At 40.4% G+C, this 20739-nt stretch overlaps 2 protein-coding genes across 2 annotated transcripts in view; one reads left to right on the top strand and one right to left on the bottom strand.

Moving 5' to 3' along the window:
- The window catches only part of PRORP (protein only RNase P catalytic subunit), a 51492-nt gene extending 46764 nt beyond the window's left edge, over positions 1-4728 (bottom strand). Inside the window, exons 1-3 of the mRNA XM_009563608.2 lie at positions 4523-4728; positions 2909-4316; positions 522-569 (exon numbers count right to left, since the gene is read on the bottom strand). Coding sequence (XP_009561903.2) covers positions 522-569; positions 2909-3909 — 1049 coding nt within the window. The 5' untranslated portion in view covers positions 3910-4316; positions 4523-4728. The remainder of the gene's footprint in view (positions 1-521; positions 570-2908; positions 4317-4522) is intronic.
- A 346-nt stretch (positions 4729-5074) lies between these two features.
- Positions 5075-20090, top strand: PPP2R3C (protein phosphatase 2 regulatory subunit B''gamma). The gene is made up of 13 exons (XM_054068482.1): positions 5075-5211; positions 6665-6792; positions 7935-8039; positions 8583-8695; positions 9532-9629; positions 10347-10417; positions 11131-11263; positions 12414-12469; positions 12543-12618; positions 13250-13386; positions 14959-15096; positions 17553-17612; positions 18348-20090. Exons 1-13 carry the CDS (start codon positions 5163-5165, stop codon positions 18534-18536), a joined length of 1353 nt encoding a protein of 450 aa, XP_053924457.1. The 5' UTR covers positions 5075-5162; the 3' UTR covers positions 18537-20090.
- Positions 20091-20739: the final 649 nt, after the last annotated feature.

The following is a 20739-nucleotide window of genomic DNA, read 5'->3' as shown; positions in this document are numbered from 1 at the left end:
TTAAAACTCTAAAGGCTGAAAAGGGTTGTCTACAATTTGGTGAATTACCATAATATAGTACACACACACTCAAATGTAATAATAATCCATCTTAGCAGTGAATGACTCTTGGTCTTAGGACAGGGAGTTACACTGTACTTTCATGGGCTTCAAAAGCAGCAGACTCTCATGTGCTTTTAATTCAGCACATGTTTTTACTAAAGCAAGTCTTTAATTCCTGTGCAATAAACAAATAAGCCATCCAGTAAAATGGCAGCTCTTACTTTTCTCTGTGTTGTTTTTTTTTTAATCTTGGCTCTTCTTTGCATAACTCCTTTCCAAATGTGTGTGTTGGGTCTTGTTTAATCAGTGAAAATGAGTTGGAAACTGGAATTTGGGAAATCAAATGTACACAAAGGTTCATATTCTCAAGGATTAGAATATTTTCTTATTTAAGGAAAGCTATTTTTTATACTTACGAATGAAGAGCTCAAGAGAGAAGAATTACAACATCGCACTTTTAAACAAAATGCAGCATTTACCTGTCTTTAATGTTGGTCAGGTTTCCTCTCCAGTGTCCTCCTGGTATACTAATTTGCACAGAGGAAAAGATAAATAAAAACATTAGATTCTTATTTAACAATTCCTGAATTACAATAAAGAATAATTCTGTTTTGGTCACCATTTAGAAATAATAGATCAATCAATCATTTACCTTGCAAAGAAATCATACAAAGATTCATATGTAATTTAGCAATGCCTGAAAATCTCACCTAAAGAACCAGCATTTAACAACATGCAGAGAACTAACATCGCCAATTTCCCCAGTTTCTGTGGTCCACAAATATTAAGAACCATAAAAATAAGCATACGGTTTTTAAGTTGCTGCCCAACACCTCATAAAGCACCTCAAAAGCAAGTGGGAAAGCAGGAATCAAGATTTCTATACAGATGCCACCCTGAGAGAGTAAGAAAGGTGTACTCATACCAAAATGCGGCATTGGGCCTTTTGACTCCACATTATTATTTTGACTCCACATTATCATTATTATGTGACTCCACATATTATCATCATCACCACTACTACTACAGCTGCCATCATGCTGGTGTAAATATTCCTTTTTTGCCCAGAAGATCCACACCAGAACAGGTTACAGACTAGAAATTACCTACGTCAACATGCAAATGCAGACACCTCTCCCTTTGCCACTGTGTTTATTATCATAGGGTGCACAATAGCATATGCCATGGGTTTGGAGCAACTGCCCTGTTTCTGCCCTCCTTTCCCATTTCTCCTGCTGATACATAGGAGTTCTTTAGGTTTCTTACAGAGACAACATGGAACAGAAAATACTCTGATTCTTTGTTGCACACTCAGATCTTGTATTGGATCTGGCTTTATTCACTCCTAGAAGTCAGTGCTGGTCTGCTCTTTAGAAAAATAATTTTTTAAAACTAAGATCTGTTCAGTTACACTCAGAGCTCACTTCTGTGCTTACTGTATCCTCGACTTCCTTGTTTAGCACAAGCTACCTCCCAATCTACATCGTTTTTTGCAAGACTAATAGTGCTAAAAGTAATCAGATTCTATTTCTTTTTGGGAACTCCATGTAAACTGCTTACTCATTTTCAACCACCAGCATATACAAGTTCAGCACCACCAATTGAAACAGAGAGGTAAAACTGAGCATTTTGTACAAGTTCACAGATAAAAAGCCAGATGGGATGACTGAGCACCTAGTTTTGTTTCCCCTGTTATGGACCTCGTTTCTTTTTCATGTTTGAAACACTGCTTCCTTTAAGAAAATAACCAACATCGATCTTAAAACACAGGTCTACCACAATCTTTCATGGATTGTTCTAACAGTCAAATACAGTATTAAAGATACAAACAGAAGTTCGTGTACGTTCAGCTCGCAGTGCTGGTTTGCCACTACATAGAGGCAATATATAGCTTTTCAACACACTGACTGCCTCTGACGACTTTGTGCCAAGGACTTTTTATTACGCTCAGATTCCTGTGCATGCAGTATGTGCCTCACACCTACAGGTAAGTCTTTCTTCACTCAATGGGAAAATAGCACCTCAACACAGATTTTCACCCACTAAACCAGTTCGTCTCGACTGAAGCTTACGCTGTCTGTTCCCTAGCTGTTCTCAGGACAGAAAATAGCTAGAGGACAACAGTATAAACCACACTAATAGTGGTACTGCATTCCCACAGCCATATTCTCTATCCAGGAAGAATAACTTGTAAAGTGACTGTGTAGCTCACATAAACCAAAGCCAAGAGTTACAAAAAGTCATAGATCAGCTCACATGCAACAGTGTGACAAGCATGCAATGGGCTGAGGTGAACGACACTGTGTATGCACCACATAACTAGTTGCAGTTTGCAGAGTCTGATGATCCTTACTCCTGAAAATAAACTGTGAGGCCCGCTAAATGCTATGCTGAAACAATGAGCTTCCTATTATTCTATAAAAAGTCAACACTTGGCTTTGTTTAACTGATGCTAAATTTGCTGCCTCTTTCCTTTAAAGATAGAAACTACCTAGTTTTCAAAAAACTTGCTACTTCTACACTCTGATAGATTATAGGAAAAGCCCTTACACCTGCCAATACTCCTTATGTACCAACCCCAGAAAGAGATGAAGTCAGATACTTTGGATAGGCATGAACCATTGCGATTTCCTAATTTCTCTACCAAGGAATGCTATTTAACAGGTAAAATCTTTCAGTAAAAGGTGAAATTGGTAAGAATTTTACACTTTTACACTAATTTTGGAGCAAAAATGAAATGTATCTTTTCAAGATGATGTGTGCTTCAGAGAGAAGCAATGACCAAAATGAGATTATTAAGGGATCTTATGGACTAATCTGAATCAAATCCTCATGAACTAAAGCTGACTATTGAAACATTATTTACCTTTCAAACCATAGCTTTATACTCCACATAAATGTTTTGTGAGGGTATTTTTGGTTCTCTCTCAAATATAAGAGGATATCAAATAGCTCTTTTTGTAACTGAGCACCTTCCACACCCCTGCTGAAGTCAAAAAGAGCTTGCAGGACATCAAAGGTCGGGACCAAATCTTTAGCCAACATTTCATGGTAAAGTTCAAATGCAAGATTCATTTCCTGGTGACGGCTGGCTGCTTTGATACAGGATTCATAGTTTGTCCGTGAGGGAACCATAATCTTTCTTACTTCTTCCAAAAGAGTCAAGGCCATTCTCCACTCATCTGAATTACACAGCCCCCTGATAAGAAGGTTATAAGCCCCACTATCCAAAGTCCTAAATCTGGTTTTCATTATATCATACACATCACAAATTTCTGAAGTCTGTCCTTGCTGGACACACAATGCCAGATATTTGACCAACAAATGATATGCAACATCACCATTACTCTTTGCCACATGGGTCATCAAGGACTTAGCCACATCAATGGGGCTGTTGCACCTGATCATATTATTAAACATCACTTCTTCAAATGCTTCAGGTAACTGAAAGCTTTCCTTCAGTCTGTTCCATTCCTGAGCCTGCAAGGGTTTTTCTGGAGGCTGTATGTTCATAAACTTATGTCTTGGCAGGACACGATTCGTTAACTGCTTCTTCAGAGATCCAGCAGAGGAGGAAAAGCGGAGTTTCCCTTCAGATATTTCTTTAGGCTCCTCATCCCACCCTTTTTCTTCTTCAAAATCAATTTCAGACCTTTTCTTGGTAGGAAAGACAGCAGTTCCTTTGGGATCCACTGGTAACGCCGTGCTGGAGGATGCTGTAAAACCAAAATAGCTAATCTTTTCTCTATTTGAGGTGTTGAGAGAGGCAGCAAACAGTTGTTGGCATCTTGAAACAGGCCAGAACACACGACACCTCCACAGCAAAGGCTGAAAAACTTGATGACTAGTTTGAGAAAAGAATGCCATCACAGGAAATTATCTATTACCTCACTGTATCTAACAAAGTTATAAAATGGAAAATACCATTTGCATGGGGACATTTATTATAAAAGTGCAAGGGCTGTCAAGCTATATAAGCGTCAGTGTTTCAAAATGCTTATTCCATAAATCCCTTCTGCCTCTTATGAAAAGAAAAACTGTAAAATCCTTTCTCACAAAATTCAGTCTCTTAGCCTGTGAGAACATTCATCTAAAGTGAGGGCCTTTTTCTTTCTAAAGATGTTTTGCAGGTGTGCAGCTTATCACTTCCATTTGACGGTGACTGTAAAGATGAGTACTGAATATGTTGTGCACCAAGAGGCAACTCCAATGCCACTAGGCAAAAAGCACAGGCTTTTTCTTCCCGTCTTCATCCGAGCCGAGTCAGAAGTTTCCTAAAATTAAAAATAACACCAAAATATCACGCTCTGCTCCATATTTTCCGGTCATATTTACAGTTGCAAGCTAGCAAACACGAAGTTCAAGGCACCCTGACAATTTCAAGTCAGGAATCCCAATCCTGATCTCTCAGGCAATCCCAGCACGGGATTCCTCCGTGGGTTCCGTCACCCTTTTCAGAGTGGGACGTACTTCCATTTACCTGCCTTCCCCAACCGTGTAAACCCTCGGTAACGTCGCTGCCAAGGAGGCACAGCAACGCCACTGGGTAGTAACGACAGTGCAACCGAGCGTTAGGGTATGAACGCGAGAGCCGGGAGGTTCAGGGGCAGCGCGGCAGAGGCCGCTGCGGCTCAGGAGGCCCCAGGGTCCCACGTTCTCCGCCCGGTGCCCCACGGGCCCGGCCCGCCCGCGCCCCGTAAACTACAACTCCCAGCGTGCACTGCGGCCCGGCCCGCCGCACAGCCTGCCGGGAAATAGAGTGCGAGAGCGCGCGTGCTTCTCTCTCTCTCCCTTCTCCCTCCTCTCCCGGACACAGAGTAACGAAGGGCGGCCCCAGCGCGTACTGCGCCCTTACCCCTGCGGGACAAGCCTGCCTCGGCGCCGCGAGACGCGAGCAGGCAGCCGTTTCCAGCAGAAGCAGAGGCGGCGACGGCTCCCGCCTCCCGCTCACCCGGTAGCGCTGCCGGGCCCGCGCCTGCGCGCACGAGGCCAACCGCGTGTCACGTGGCCGATAGGTGTCACGTGCCCCCGCCGGTCGCGTGTCACGTGTCGCCGCGAGCCCCGTGAGGGCGGCTGGGGCGGCTCCGCCATAACGGCTGCGGGCGGGGGGGGCGGCGGCCATGGACTGGAAGCGGAGTCTGCGGGGCCGGCTGGCCGCGCGCCCCGCCCGTGAGTGCCCGGGGGGGCGGGGCCGGGGCCGGGGCCGGGGCCAGGGCCTCCGTGTGCGGGATGGGCCCGCCGGGATCACAGAAAGTGGTTACTGATACAGAAAGTGGAGGATTCTTTCTTTAAGCTAAAGTTTGATCTAAGTAATTTGTGGGTTTTGAAAGTTAGGCAGCATGTCCCCCTGGCAGCGGGTTTTCTCTCAAGCAGTGAAAGCAAACTGGAGAAGAGAAGGCTCCGAGGAGACCGTATAGCGACCTTCCAGTACCTGAAGGGGCAACAGGAAAGCTGGAGAGGGGCAGATTGAGGGTAGACATAGGGAAGAATTTCTTCACCGTGAGAGCGGTGAGGCACTGGCCCAGGTTGCCCAGGGAAGCTGTGGCTGCCCCATCCCTGGAGGTGTTCCAGGCCAGGTTGGATTGAGGGTAGACATAGGGAAGAATTTCTTCACCGTGAGAGCGGTGAGGCACTGGCCCAGGTTGCCCAGGGAAGCTGTGGCTGCCCCATCCCTGGAGGTGTTCCAGGCCAGGTTGGATGGGCCTTGGGCAGCCTGAGCCAGTGGGATGTCCCTGCCCATGGCAGAGGGGTTGGAACTAGATCTTTAAGGTCCTTTCCAACCTTGACTATTCTATGATTCTAAGCAGTGTTTTTGCAGATGCTGTTCATTTTTTGGAGATGATAATGCCTTGTGTGCAGTGAGATCTGTGCTGAGCGGGTGTCTCTTGTTCTCTGTCTGGAGACTTTCCCTGCCTCAAACACAAGGTCAGGCAGAGAGCTGGAGCCAGCTCCAAGTTAGAAAAGTTTTGATTGTTGCGAAGTTCATAGTAACAATAAAATTAGTCTTTGTAGAGTAGTAGAATATGCATAAGGTTTCTGGAAAAATTTATACATACACATGTAAGTGGGAAATCTGTCCCCAGCTCTTTCTTGTTACCTACAATTGATGGCAATCACTCACTCATGTTGCCCAGGCCTTACAAAGTATGCTTGCTTTCTAAAATGAATCTTAGAGGTTTTTTTCTGGCATTTTTTGGTATCCCTGCAGGCCTGTCACCACTGTCACCAACATTATATAGGGAAAAAGCAAGGTTGTGCTGCTGCTTGTAGTCAGCAGTGCCTTAAAAAATGCTACCTTAGTGCTGCTTTGTCAGCCGCACCCACCTGTCTGTTACAGGTACCCTACAGAGAGTCTGATAGGTGCAGTTACTGAGAGAGGCACTTTGTAGGTAGTCAAACACATATATATGTAACATATTTGTGGTATCTATTACTTTATTTACACAATAGGCCTGTCCTCCATTCATTTCCACCTGGTATTTGTGTTACCAAAGAGCATAGCTGTAGAAGCCTCAGCATTACGGCTGATGCTAAAGGAGTTAATTCCTTTTTTTTCAAGCTCCTTGCTATGTGTAAACTATGTTTGGAGCACAGCATGAAAATTCTTTTCTGTGTTAATCAGCCAAAAAGAGCGAACAAGAGCTAAAAGATGAAGAAATGGAATTGTTCACAAAATATTACATGGAATGGAAAGGAGGAAGAAAAAGTGGCAATACGTCATATACGAACATACCACGATTTTACTACAGGGTAAGTGAGGAATCCAGATGAACTTCAACAAGAGCCTCTTCTGTGTTATAAAAGGAAGTTGTGCTTATTCAAAGGGACACTTCAGCTTCATAAGCTTAAGTAGATTGAAATCTGAATGATGTAGATTGCTATGTGTAATTTTTTTTGTACAGTTGTGGATTTCAGCAGTTTCAAATAATTGCTGAGCAGATCATCAAAGGCCACAGAATAGTTCACTAATCAAGCAGTAAGCCTGGCTGTTTTATAAAGATAGGAAATCTTCTTTTTCTTTGAGAAAAACTTCCTGGTTTGACTAAATTTTGGCACACTGGTGTTATAAATACACATCCTACTGTTTTTGAGTAGACATGATGGGATGCTGCTTCGTGAAAATGGTGGGTCATCAGTCTTGCAAGCTGAAAACAGCCCTGTTGCTTGCATCATTGAGCAAAAACGCTTGGTCTGGTAGCTTAGGTGCAAAATGAATCAAATTAAGATAGAGGAATTATATCTTGATATTGCTGGCACTTGTCAGCCTGACTGCTCAGCTGCTATCTAACCTTGCACGGTCCGGTGTTACTTAGAATCTTGAGTTTCTGCCAATTAAGTTCTCGAGTATCTGTGTTTTAGTTGGTGACTACCTATGCAACTGTCCATGTTCTGGTAGTGCTGTACAGTTTGTGTGTAAACATCAGCAGAATTTTCGTGCTAAGTGTTCTCACATCTGTTTTGTTGGCCAAAACAAGTCCAGTAGACATTCACACTTCTAAGAGTCACACTTGCCACAAAATAGGAAGTGCTGCCCTCTCCTGTGTAAAAACACAGTAGTAAATGCGTTTTATGTGTGAGCTCTCCTATCTTGCGACTATGGGAAAGTGCTTACTGGATGGTTATCAAGTGTGAGGTAGAATTCTGTCTCTCATGTTAAAGATGTCCTGCTTTAAGTAAATGTTTCAATATTGAAATAGTGTGAGGCAGTAGGCAAGTATTATCCCTGCGGAGGCATCGGGTACCACACAGCATTCTGGAAGATAATTTGTTATTTTCTGTCAAGTAAATAGCTTCATCGGAGCGTGCGAGTCAGGACAAAAGAGTACTTGCTAGATATGTAGTTTTTGAATGGTGTCCCTGTACAGAAAATTAAAACACCACAATGTTTCTAGCTGCCAGCTGAAGATGAAGTCTTGCTTCAGAAATTAAGAGAAGAATCTAGAGCAGTCTTTCTGCAAAGAAAGAGTAGAGAGCTGTTGGATAATGAAGAGCTACAGGTAAGAAAATATTTTTTGCGTCTCATAATGGCTTCTGACAAACTACTTCTTTTGCAGAGTTTGATCCATCTGCCCAGAGACTCCTGTGATAAGGTGCTTTATATTTAGGCTCGTTGACTGGTTATGAGGTACTAGCTGAAGCTGAAGTGCTGCATAGTCTCAGGCTGGTGATGTCAGTGTAGAACTTTATTAATAGTTATGGTTTCTAGTGTTCAGCACATCTCCACAATTTCTCTAGTGATCCTGGAAGAATAAATAAGTTCTGTTTATGTCTCACTTAAAGGCTCCAAAGATGGTTGAGTTTACTGCAGTATAAAGACAAAAGGAATGTGTTCCTAGAAATCCTAGTGAGTGAAAGTCAGTGTGTTTGTTGGTTTAACACCAGTTTAGAGCAGTGGAAATACCGCTTGCTTGCCCATCTGGCTAAACTGATGATGTGTAATGACTACCTGAGAGAGCCTTGCAGAAAACTTTTTTTTTTGCTGCATTTCTTAGATGCTCTTTTTTAAATACCTTCCTAATCAAATGTAAATGCCTTTAAAGAATCTCTGGTTTCTACTGGACAAACATCAGACATCACCAGTGACTGGGGAAGAAGCAATGATCAACTATGAGAACTTCTTGAAAGTTGGTGAAAAAGCTGGACCTAAGTGCAAGTAAGGCTTTCTTCTCTTGTATGTGCTTGCTTTGGCTAAGCCTAAGTGGTGCCGTAACTTTCAGTTGCTAAAATAGATGGAAGCACTTTAATGGTGAGATAAACCCATGTCCGTGTAGTTATTGATGCACTAGTTGTTCTGTGTCCTTACAGAGGTGTGTTGCCCTGCATCTGTGAGGGAACTTTTGGTAGAGATGCCTGCAAGAAGGGTACTGCATCCTTTTGAAGAACAAATTCTCATCGGCCTGAGCATTTTTATAATGTTAGTGGCCAGTAAACAGCACATTTTGTATTTAAAGAAGAAATCGTATTTCCACTGATATTGCCCAACCTTCCTTAATACTTCCTGATGGAAAATATCCTACCAGATATTCTGTGTACGGCATACAGTGAATATTTTTTCTTTATGCTCCTGTTGGAGACTGCTGTTGTGAACATAGCTTTGTGATTGAGTTTTGAGGAGAAGCAGATTAGTTGTCAGTACTAGCAGTTCCTTTTACATGCATATCATTGTAGCAGATTAGAGACTACCAAAATTATTATATTACAGAGAAATAAAATTGAATAAAAGCTTTCAAAACTTCGTCATCGCTGAAGAGTCTCATGAACAGCAAAGGGAGCTGCTTTTTATCGAGTTTCTTTGTTTTCTTGAGTTTCTTTTTTGATTGTTACTTGCTAGGATCCCACTCGATGGGCATTGTGTAGCAAATTGACATCCTTGACTACACAGAACACATTCTATATTGTTAAAGCAGTGTTTTAAAGTGTCTAAGTTATGTATCTGTGAATACAGTGTAATTGGATGCACAGAAGTAGCTTTGTGCTTATGTTTTACAGGCAGTTCTTCACAGCCAAAATCTTTGCTAAGTTACTCCATAATGATCCTTATGGGAGGATATCTATCATGCAGTTTTTCAATTATGTCATGCGAAAAGGTTAGTTGATGCTGCTTTTAGGTTAATGAGAAGTTGTTTTATTTTCAAGGCTGTTTTGAGCTCTGTTAGTGACTTGCTGTTTTCTTCAACGGCAGTGAGATCTAACCTTTGACTGCTAATGCTGTTTTCCTGGGGGCTTGGGAATTTTTTCTGGTTACTAGGAGGTGGCAGTTTCATTGCTTGATTAACGTGCCTTTTCATTGCAAAAATAGATGCTTGTGTTATTCTAATTCTTGTGCTGTAACTCAGGAGTGAGGTTGGGACCCTTGGCCACGGCCGCAATGTCTCATGCTGCACAAGGGGCTGTAGCAATCTGACAAGCAATCTGTATGCCAAATGGTACAGCTGTTTTTAACACAATGAAAATGTACTCCTACTGATATCTCTAGTTCAGTGAGGGAGAACAAATCCATATGATTCCGTGTACCAGGTAAAATGTGGTGTCTGCTCAGCTGCTTCTCACATCTAATTATTGTAAGGCAATCTTGGCCCATCATGTATTGCTGGTGACTCTTGCTAACTTAGAGACTGAAATGTCATTTCTAAGCAGAGCTGGTGCATGTCGTGGGTTTGCTTAAATCTCAGAAAAACGGGAAAGAGAAAGAGGCACTTAACATCTGATAGTGCTTTGTGGGCTTTAGGAGAACTTGATATTTTGGTGAAGCCTCAAAACCCCATTAGGTTTCTTGCACTGTGATTCTGTTTCCTGTTTTACAGTATGGCTTCATCAGACAAGAATAGGTCTCAGCTTATATGACGTGGCAGGACAGGGCTACCTCAGAGAATCAGTAAGTAAATTCTTGATGAACTTAAAATCTGTGCTCAAATGACAGAGCATCGGAAAGGCTCCAATTTTCTTCTAGTCTTATATCCTAAAAGCTTGTATCATAATGTAGATTTGGGGTGGGCGCATTTGTTTGGATTAATAACAATCTGTATTTTAGAGATTTGGCGGCAAGAATGCTGCTAGCCTTTTTAACCTATGGATAATTCTCTGAAAAAGAGATAGTAGATAGCAAGGTTTCATGTCATTAACACTGTACTAGATTTAGTAGGATATAGTAGATATAAAAGCATATGGCTAGATTGGGCCTGGATTAATTATTCTCCTGTTCTAATGGGAGTTAATATTATAAAATAAGAAGGTTCTAGTTGCCCCTACTTAAAGAATATTCAGCAATAGGATAATCCAATTAGGAGTTACACATTCGTATTTGAAAAAAAGGTACATTTGAATGCATTTATATTTACATGTAAATATCATCTACTTTGTTATCATTCTGCTTTATTTGTAGACCATTTCAGTCATGGCATCACAGATGCATGGCGTAAGATTTCTCGCGCAGACGCAAGTTTTTTTGCCTGTTTCCATGCTCTATCCTGTGTTATTGCAGGATTTTATTTTTAACAAAGTGTACTTGAAAGCCAGGGTGGAATATAGCAAACATGCAACAATAGAAAACAATTGTTTAAATTGTTCTTCTCTTTCTTAACTCTGCAGGATTTGGAAAACTATATTTTGGAACTCATCCCTACTTTGCCACAACTGGATGGTTTAGAAAAATCCTTTTACTCCTTCTATGTCTGCACAGCAGTCAGAAAGTTCTTCTTCTTTCTGGATCCTCTCAGAACAGGTAGACCCGTGTTTTGAAATTCTAAATATGTGGGAGTATTTTCACTTTTAAAATGCTTCCACCAAAGCTACTTGTGGTTCAATGTAGTATGTAGTTGTCTTTGTAGGCTTTCATTCAGCAGTCTTGTATTTGAAAATTGGTCTCCACCAAAGCCCATGAGTATTTATGTGGGTCTAACCTACTTCTACTTCTAGTTAAGGAATCTTGATAAGATACCTATCATCTGTGGTACTCCAGAGTTACCTCACAGAAACTGACAAATAAGAGATTGTTTCATTCTAGTGCATCATTAGCAGTAGGTATTTTGTAAATGTTTTGAGTCAGTACAAAGCACAGCAACCGCAGAACTGTTTGGCATAACTTCCACAGAGCTATGGAAATGCTCAAGAATGCTTATTGTGATGTGCTTCTCCTGTGATTAAGTTTGTGTCCATCACATAAACTCATTAGAAAGGTTTGCAGTTACAGCTGCTAATCCTTGTTATAGATGTAGCTCCCTCGGACAACAGTTTGCTTTTTCCTGTGCCCTTGATTTAAGCCACAAACTGCATGTGTTTTCAAGATCTAGCTGTGCCACTCAAAGACATTAGAGTTGTGTGGGCAGGAGCCTCTGGCAGAGGTAATTCCAAGCATGTATAGAGTGTGTGAAGTTATAATGTCATTATTTTGCATAGCTCTTTGTGTCTGCGCACCCATTAAAGCTGCGCCAGAAATGGTGCATTCTCCCAGCATAGCTTTGTGTCACATCTGTAGTTTCTGAAGATACAAAAATATCACATCACCTAAGAGACCATATTATCCCAACAAATAATTTTAAGCATTATTTCTTTGCATTTTTTATTTTACATTTTGACTTAATGTTGAATGCTTGCATTTTTTTTTAATTCTAGTTTTCTGGCCTTTAAGGCTTTAAGATAACTCTCCCGACAATATCTGTTCAGTTGTTTTAAAAGCTATTTTTATTTTATCTCTTAAATTACATCCTTATCCTTGATGCTAGAAGTTTGGCGGGGGTGTGTTTTATGTTTTTAAAAAAGTTTTTTTATGCTTAGAATACTTCTTTCTAAAGTAGAACGACCTATATGAGAACAGCCAAGTGGATATGTTGGCTGGGTGACTGTTAAAATATATTTTCCTTTTCTTGCTGCAGGGAAGATAAAAATACAGGATATTTTAGCTTGCAGCTTCCTGGATGACTTACTGGAGGTAAAGATCTCTTAGCATGTACATTTGTATTTTAATTTGCTCTTTCTGAATTCTAACTTTATGTTTCATTTAGTTAAGGGATGAAGAACTTTCTAAAGAAAGTCAGGAAACAAATTGGTTTTCTGCTCCTTCTGCATTAAGAGTTTATGGTAGGTTCCTTTATATGTGAACCCTTTTTCTTTCCCCCATTTTGCCTCTGCTTTATATGACTTAGTTACATTCCTAGCATTATTTTTCCCCTGGTTTTATATCTTTCAATCTTCATGATAGCTTGTCTTTTCAACTCCTGTATCTATCATTTTAGTATATCTTCTTGATTTTACAGTTTCCGTTCTCCACTGCTGCTCTTTACTGCCCTTTTATCCACTGTCATTTTGTGCTTGTTGCACAAGGTACAAGATTCCTCTGTAACCTTCTCTTTCTGGCTGTTCTGTTCAGAGTTTTGCATCACCTTCAGCTCTTTTTTTCATGCTTAGAGCAGATCTATGTAAAATAATATGCTTTTAATCTTCTGCTCTTTTCTCTGTGTACACAGCCTTTACTTTTGAGCCATTAGAGTAGGGCTACTAAAACCTTGTTATGGGAATGCCACCCCCACTCCCTCATTATGATGCTCTATGAATATTATTGTAATCTAGCATATTCCCACTTAACTGCATTAACTCTATGATGATAATTAAATAAATAGTTTAAAAGATGTTGTATTTTATTTCTCTTTTGAAATAGTTCTGTGCTGATACAGGGGAAATTATATTTTGCCTTCTCTTATCTCCTCCATAGGCCAGTACTTAAACCTTGATAAAGATCACAATGGCATGCTCAGCAAAGAAGAACTGTCCCGGTATGGAACGGGGACTCTGACCAACATATTTCTGGACCGGGTGTTTCAGGAATGCCTAACTTATGATGGTGAAATGGTAATCACATATTTTCACTCTGTTCACAATATAAAAGCTTTGGCTTATTGAGACAGGAAGTGTCTCATAATCGATATCTTTAAAATAAAGAGTAGCATGAGGTAAATTAATTTTTGTTTATCATTGTGATTACAAATGCCCATCTAGCAAATTAGAAAATTAATTTTCTGACAGCAAGGTGATTGCAGCACGGCTTAAAGACAAGTTGCTTGTTTTGAAAAGCAGAGGTGGTACAAAATCCAGGCAGCTGAAGATAAAGGTTCTTGTAGATTTAATAACATAAAGTGCATGTTGAAAATATGCATAGATGCAGCAGTGCTTTAGTTGCATGTAGTTCTTTACAGAGAACCTAAGACAAGCAGCATGCTTGAGACTAATGCAAGTTAGTTAAGCTGTCAACTTTGTCATGAAGACAACAGTGATTTTTGTATTAAGCTTTCCATAGCTTTACTTAATGTATCGCTACTCTTATTGTCTGCATTCAGATGACTCAGCTATAAAAGTGATGAATTACAAATTCCCTGTACAATCCTTCAGCTGCCTTGGCAGATTTTTTTTGTAGAATGAGAGAATCCTTGAGGTTGGGAGGGATCCTCTTAGTAGTGCATTGCTGGACTTGCTGTAGTAGGTTTGTATCTCTTGTACGGAGGAGATCAGAACAGGACCCAGTGCTCAGATGTGGCCTAAACAGTGGTGGGTAAAGAGGAAGGATCAGCTTCCTTATCTTGCCAGCAAAGATAAGGTGCAGCTCAGGATGCTGTCAGCAGCCTTTACTGTAAGGGCATGTTCTTGGCCTGTCATCAGCTTTGTGGCTCATCAGGACTTGCTGGTCTGCCTGCAGAGCTACTTTCTGACTAGTCAGCCCCCAGCATATACTGGTGCGTGGGGTTATTCCTCTCCCAATGTAGGGTTTTGCATTCAACTTGCTGAGGCTCTTGTCAGCCCCATTTTTCCAGCCTGTCACGCTCCAGCTGAATGGCAGCACAGCTCTGGGCTTTGAGATAGGGTTATTCTGTACATTAAGACTGAAGGATTTCTGTCCTTGTCACAACTGTATCTTGATCAGGGAACCACGAAATCAGTACTAGTGAGAAAAAAAAGTATGATATGTATTTGTGATGTTTACTAATACTTCTACCATATGATTTGCCAAATGACCTACTCTGGTCTAAGGATTATAAAGTTTAATTGGGTTTATAGTTCATTGGTAACTGCAGCCTTACTGCCACTGTATGTTTAATTTGGAGTAATGAAAACTTTTTATATGGCTTTTCTTCACTAGCTGGGGATGTCCAGCAGTCTAAAAATATATTAAACATTGTTTTAAAGTACACGTAGCATATTTAATTTGGATCTCTGCTTGGAATGCTGCTGTACATCTAAAATGGCAGTAGTCATCAAATGCTAACTTTTTTGTTCATGTTGGTGGTTGCAGCCATTTTCTGTTTCATGTTGCCTTTTCAGAAAATAGACTGATCTCCTACAATGAAATAACTGCCAATTATAAAGTTCCTGCTTGCAAAATCAATTTAGAAAGAAGACTGTAATAAGCATGATTGTGTCTACTTTTAGGACTATAAAACCTACCTGGACTTTGTGCTTGCATTAGAAAACAGAAAGGAGCCTGCAGCTCTGCAATATATTTTCAAACTGCTTGATATAGAGAACAAAGGATACCTGAATGTCTTTTCCCTTAATTATTTCTTTAGGGTAAGTCTCTTTATACAGGTAGGCCATTTTCTGTGTTTATAGTGTTACAGCCTGTGTGCTTCTGCGTGCAGGTCTGCAGGGAATCACTTTGAATTACCAGTACCCACTGGGAGGCTAGTAACTACTTCTAAGAAGATTTAAAATATTAAAAAAAAAATATTGCAAAACTTGGAGAGAATTCAAAAGGCATTTTCAACATTTTATCTGCAATTGAAATTAACTGTTTTGATTTTGATTAGGAAAAATATTTATTGATTTTTTTTTTTTAAAAAATGAAATTGTCCTAAAATTACCTAACGATCATGTATTAAAATGCCTTATGATGGTTCTAATTGATTATTGCCCATGGTTTTAATTTCCACTGTAATCCTAAAATTTGGTGGAAAGAAATGAAAATAATGAAATGCAGTGATGGGTCCGTACAGATGTAGGATTTTTCATTCACTGTATTGATTGCAAAAAGCTTCTTGCATTTTTCATGTTCTGTATTTTTGTCTCTTGCTCTCAGAATAGATTTAAAATAAGTTTAATTTTTTTGTTAGTTATTATTAAAATTAACCTAAGGCTTGTGAAGTCTTCCTCAAAATTGTGGTTTGTATGTGAGTAGTTTTGAGGTTTTTTTTGTGGCATATGATGGTTTTGGTTGTGGGGTTGGATGTTTTGTTGGCTTGTCTTATTTTTTTAATAGATACCCTCGATATCTTGGAGGAGAAATGTCATGCAGTAAAATAATATTTTTGCTGTGGATGGTTTAGGCAGAGTTATGAGTGCGATGCTTTTTTCATGTACAAGATCCCTTTGGTGGTATCTACTCAGACACAGGACAAACACTTGAATTTTCTTTATGTGGTTCGTATTATAACTGTAAAAATAAACAGTGTCATTTTACTTAGCCGTATGCTCCAAGTATGATGAACAGGGTACATAATTCATTCAGCTCAGTAAGTAAAGCGTTCAGGCAGTCTCAAGGCATAATCTTATATCCACGTTATTTCTATATTGTAATAGGTCTCCAGTTGAACATTATCTCTGATACTGACTACAACCATATGATTTGGTGAATTCTTTATATGGAAACCTTTTCTAAAAAGGAAAGCGTTTTTAAAACAAACAAACAAACCCCACAGCTTTTTTTTTTGCCTTTTAGAGCCTTGGAATAATTCGGGGTGGAATGGACTTTTGGATGTCACCTGCACCTACTATTTGCTCAGAGCAGGGCCAGTTTCATGGTTAGGTCAAGTTGCTCAGGTCCTTGTCCAGGCGAGTTTTGGGTATCTCCAAGGAAGGAGACGGCAGCCTTTTTGGGCAAGGGTCCTTATGTTTGACTACACTGACTGAGAACATTTTTCTCCCCTCACCCTTTCTCCCCTCTTTGTCTATTTGGAATGCCTCTTGCTGAAATTGGCATCCACTGCCTTTTGATCTTTTGCGTTGTGTCTCCCAGAAGAATCTGGGTGTATTGTCTCTACCCACCTGCTAGCTAGTTGAACATGGGAATTGGATTTCCCTCACCACCTCAGCTTTGTGGTCTCCAGGTGAATTAATTGCCATCTCAAGCCTCTCCTCTCTACTGTGCTGTGCTTTAACCCCACATGCTATGTGCAGTTCTGGAATCCTCAAAGTAAGAAGGATATGGAGCTCTTCAAACTGGTCCAGAGGAGGCTACAAAGATGGTTGGAGGGCTGGAGCACCTTCCCTACAAGGACAGGCTGAGAAAATTTGGGTTGTTCAGCCTGGAGAAGAGAAGGCTCTGAGGAGCTCTTATAGATCTTCCAGTACCTGAAGGGCCTACAGGACTCCCACAACAAGGGAGAATGGGTATACACTGGAGAGAGGCAGATTTAGACTGGACATTAGAAAGAATTTCTTCCCCATGAGAGTGGTGAGGCACTGGCCCAGGTTGCCCAGGGAAGCTGTGGCTGCCCCATCCCTGGTGCTGTCCAAGGCCAGGTTGGATGGGGCCTTGGGCAGCCTGAGCCAGTGGGATGATCTGAGGATGGCAGGGGGGCTGGAACTGGATGATCTTGAAGGTCCCTTCCAACCCTAACTGTTCTATGATTCTAAGCATCCTGATAGTCCTCTAGCAGGTTCCCACTTGTTTATCAGTATCTCATAAAGGGGAGCCCAAAGCTGTGAGACTGTATCTGGAGGACTGTCCAAATGTTGAGTCTGGAAGTATTATCACCTCCCTGAACCTGCTAGTTGTGCTTGTACTAATGCAGCCCAGTATTCACCTGTCTTCGTCACTACAAAGGCACTCTGCAGGTTCTTGTTCAACTTCTTATGCACCAAGACTGGTGCACCCCTGCCTCATTTGTGGAGGAGAATTGATGGCAAGTGGTGCCATGAATGCTTTGTCACAGGGCATTACAGCTTCATATCCAGAAGCAGTGAAGTTTCATACAGTGTCAGTATAATACTGAACTACCTGTTCCTAATTTTCCTTCTGTTTCTAGGCTATTCAGGAACAAATGAAAATCCATGGACAAGAACCAGTTTCTTTTCAGGATGTCAAGGTTAGTTTTACTGAATAGAGCACTACATGAAATATTTGAATAAGCATTTCCTAATTTACTTATGTTCTACTGTAGTTTCTAGGTTGTTGTAGATTTACTTGCAGGGTAGTAGAGATAATCTAACTGGTCCTACTTATAGGTTTGAAGATGTCTTTCTATTCAGCAGTTACTCTGTAAGAAATCTGGTATGGAACTGCTTACCTTACTAATAGACAGTTTCCTTACTGATAGACAGAGCACCTGTTAGGTATGTGTTGCTGTGCCTTACGCTTGAAGATACTTGGTATGTCTATTTTATGATTGAGGATCACTCCTCGGGAGGAGGCGATGGGACTAGTGACTAAAGAAACTTGTCTATAAAACTCTTTATCACTGCCTACTTTATGTTTAACAGTTTTAGTACTTGTGGAAAAAAAAACACGTACAGGAGCTTCTATAATACTTGGCTCATACAAGTGACTCAAGTTTCATGTTGCCACTTGGAGGCCAAAGCCTTCCCAGAAAAGCAAATCCTTATTTGAGATGTGGGAGCTGAGCACACTGCTCCTCTTTATAGCCAGTTATTGTACTTTGTATCTTAAATGATTTGAGTCTTAATAGCTTTTTTTTTGTAAATTGGTGTGGGTGGCACTAGTTACCCAAAGATCATTCTGTATACTTTATAAACCAGTCATTATTCTGCTCATTAATATGGGGGAGAGGGTTGTTTCCCTAATTTTGACTTTTCTTTCATAGGATGAAATCTTTGATATGGTAAAGCCTAAGGATCCTTACAAAATCTCCCTTCAAGACTTAATCAATAGCAGTCAAGGAGACACTGTTACCAGCATTCTGATTGATCTGAATGGGTTCTGGACATATGAGAACAGAGAGGTCCTTGTGGCAAGTGATAATGACAGCGCTGCTGATGTTGATGATACGTGACATTGAACAGGAGCAGACTGTATCCACAGAGATATCTCAATCTGATGCACCACCCATTGGAAGCTGGAAATGTTCATTATCTGAAACGATACCTCTTCACTTCTACTGCCCTCCCCTCCTGCTGCCCCCATATAATATTAAACCTGGTGCATACAGAAATTGTGGAACTAATTTCTGTAACAAAAAAGCAAATGTTTTTTAAGGGGTAAAAATTATCTTTCTTTATTATTATTAAAATAAATATTTTTGGACATTTTCCCTATGTACCAAGCCCTGTTCTTATTTGAATACCCTATTTTAGAATGTGAATTTGTCCTGAAAGTAAGGAGATGGTTCTTGGTATCTGATTCAACAATGGCCTGTATCTGCTTAGCCATCCCAAGCCTCCCACTGCATTCTGTATGGCTTCCTCTAATGGAAACACTGTTGAGCATTCTGTTGTAAAGGCAAAAGTCTTCAGTAAAAAGTAAAGAGCTTGGGACTTTCTTCTCTGTGGGTCCAGCTGCAAGTGTCTTAACAGAAAAGATAAGTACATAACTACTGAACTGACTGAGCAGTTACTTACAACTTAAGAGGTTCATTAACAGAAATAAAATTGCACTAGCTTTAGGTGTAGTTAAAACTAATCCAAACACTAGGTTTTCTCCAACTTAACCTCCTGTGCAAGCGTTTTATGTAATTTACTTAATTATACAGCTTTGCTATAGCAGTAGTTAAAGCAGTAGAACTTTCTCGCTCTTTAACAAAGCTGTGGAAATGCTTTAACTTTTAGATAAAATTACTTCTGCTCCAGGCCAGAGGTGGCTGCAATCCTGCACTATTTCTTATCTTGAGGTGGTGGTTAACACACTGAGTATGTTAACGAGTTCTACATGAGTTTCTAAGGAGGGGTGGGGGTAATATGATGTCTTGAATTTCAGTGCTTGAATATTCCACCGGGATGTGTGACTCAATAGAAAATATGAACCAGCACTCCTGTGTGCAGGCAGTTTCAAAGACCACACCCTTTTAAAGGAAAAGCCACAGCCAACTTCCAGTTCAAAAATTATATTAATATAAAATAATTAATGCATTTACAGAAAAATTAAAACATTATGAAAGTAAACCGCTTTCATACAGCCTGCAAAAAACTGAAGGAAGGATTAAGTTAAGGCACAGTGAGTAATACAGTATTTTGTACAAAGAAGTTTAAACTCAAGGCAGTGAGACAGTTTCTTAATGCAAATGCAACAGAAGGTCGGGAGGGGAAGAAAAGCCAACCAAGAGAAGCAAAGCATCCTTCAGCTGCAAATGTTTTGCTCTTGACCTATGTGAAGATTTCTGTCTCTGACAGTATAAGAACTCCCAGCAAGCTGTTCCCAGGTACTGAACCAAGCTGTCCCTTGCAGATGTTCAGGGCTGAGGAAAGATCTAACACAGCTGTCTCAGAATTCAAAAACAGACAAAGAACAGATGAACAGACCTGATGACTGAATCCTCCTCAGAAGATTTTTTTTTTTGTAGTGCTGGAGTGCCAAGGGCAGATAGAAGAAGGAATTTTGTGCTCTACAGGACATTAGTTCAGTCAGCAGTTGTCTGAAATAAATACATAACTGGAAATTTAGTAGCCAAGTTACCTGGCCTCTGATGTTACCTCAGATTCCTTAGCTGGAGCCAAGGCTGGAGGGACACAAGATGACACCCAACTCACAATCTCACTGAGGGCTGGCTTTGAAAAGGTTTTTAGAAGTCTCAAGGACAGCAGTAACGTCTCCCATGGTAACTCATGCAGGTTCTCTGCTCCTTTTATCTACAATGATTCTCTGTAGAAAGTGACCAGGACACTGACATTTGATTGTCGAAAAGTAAATTATTCACCTTTTACAAGCTAGAATGAGAGTTACTGCAGTAAAATACCCTTAATTGGTGTTGTGGGCTACTTAAAAGCTCTGGAGTCACCTGCATTTCACTTAGACAAAAATAAAAATTACTGTTGTTGCAGTATGGCAACAAAGTGCTTTGTCTATTTAAGAAAAAGAAACAGTCATTAAGTTTGGTTTTGTGTTTTCTTGTTATTTATATATTGTCCGCTAGAGGGGAAGAAAAAAACCTGTGTAATGGCACATCCATCCACATTACTGATAATTAAACAAATACTCCGTTTAGTTTAATAAAGTATACTCACTCAGGTAATCTATGTCCAAAAAAGTTTTCATAGTTCTAG

This window comes from Cuculus canorus, chromosome 5 (assembly GCF_017976375.1).
Source record: "Cuculus canorus isolate bCucCan1 chromosome 5, bCucCan1.pri, whole genome shotgun sequence".
In the NCBI taxonomy this organism is placed as follows: Eukaryota; Metazoa; Chordata; class Aves; order Cuculiformes; family Cuculidae; genus Cuculus; species Cuculus canorus.
The sequence above is the reverse complement of the archived record's forward strand: the minus strand, read 5'-3'. Positions and strand labels throughout refer to the sequence as shown.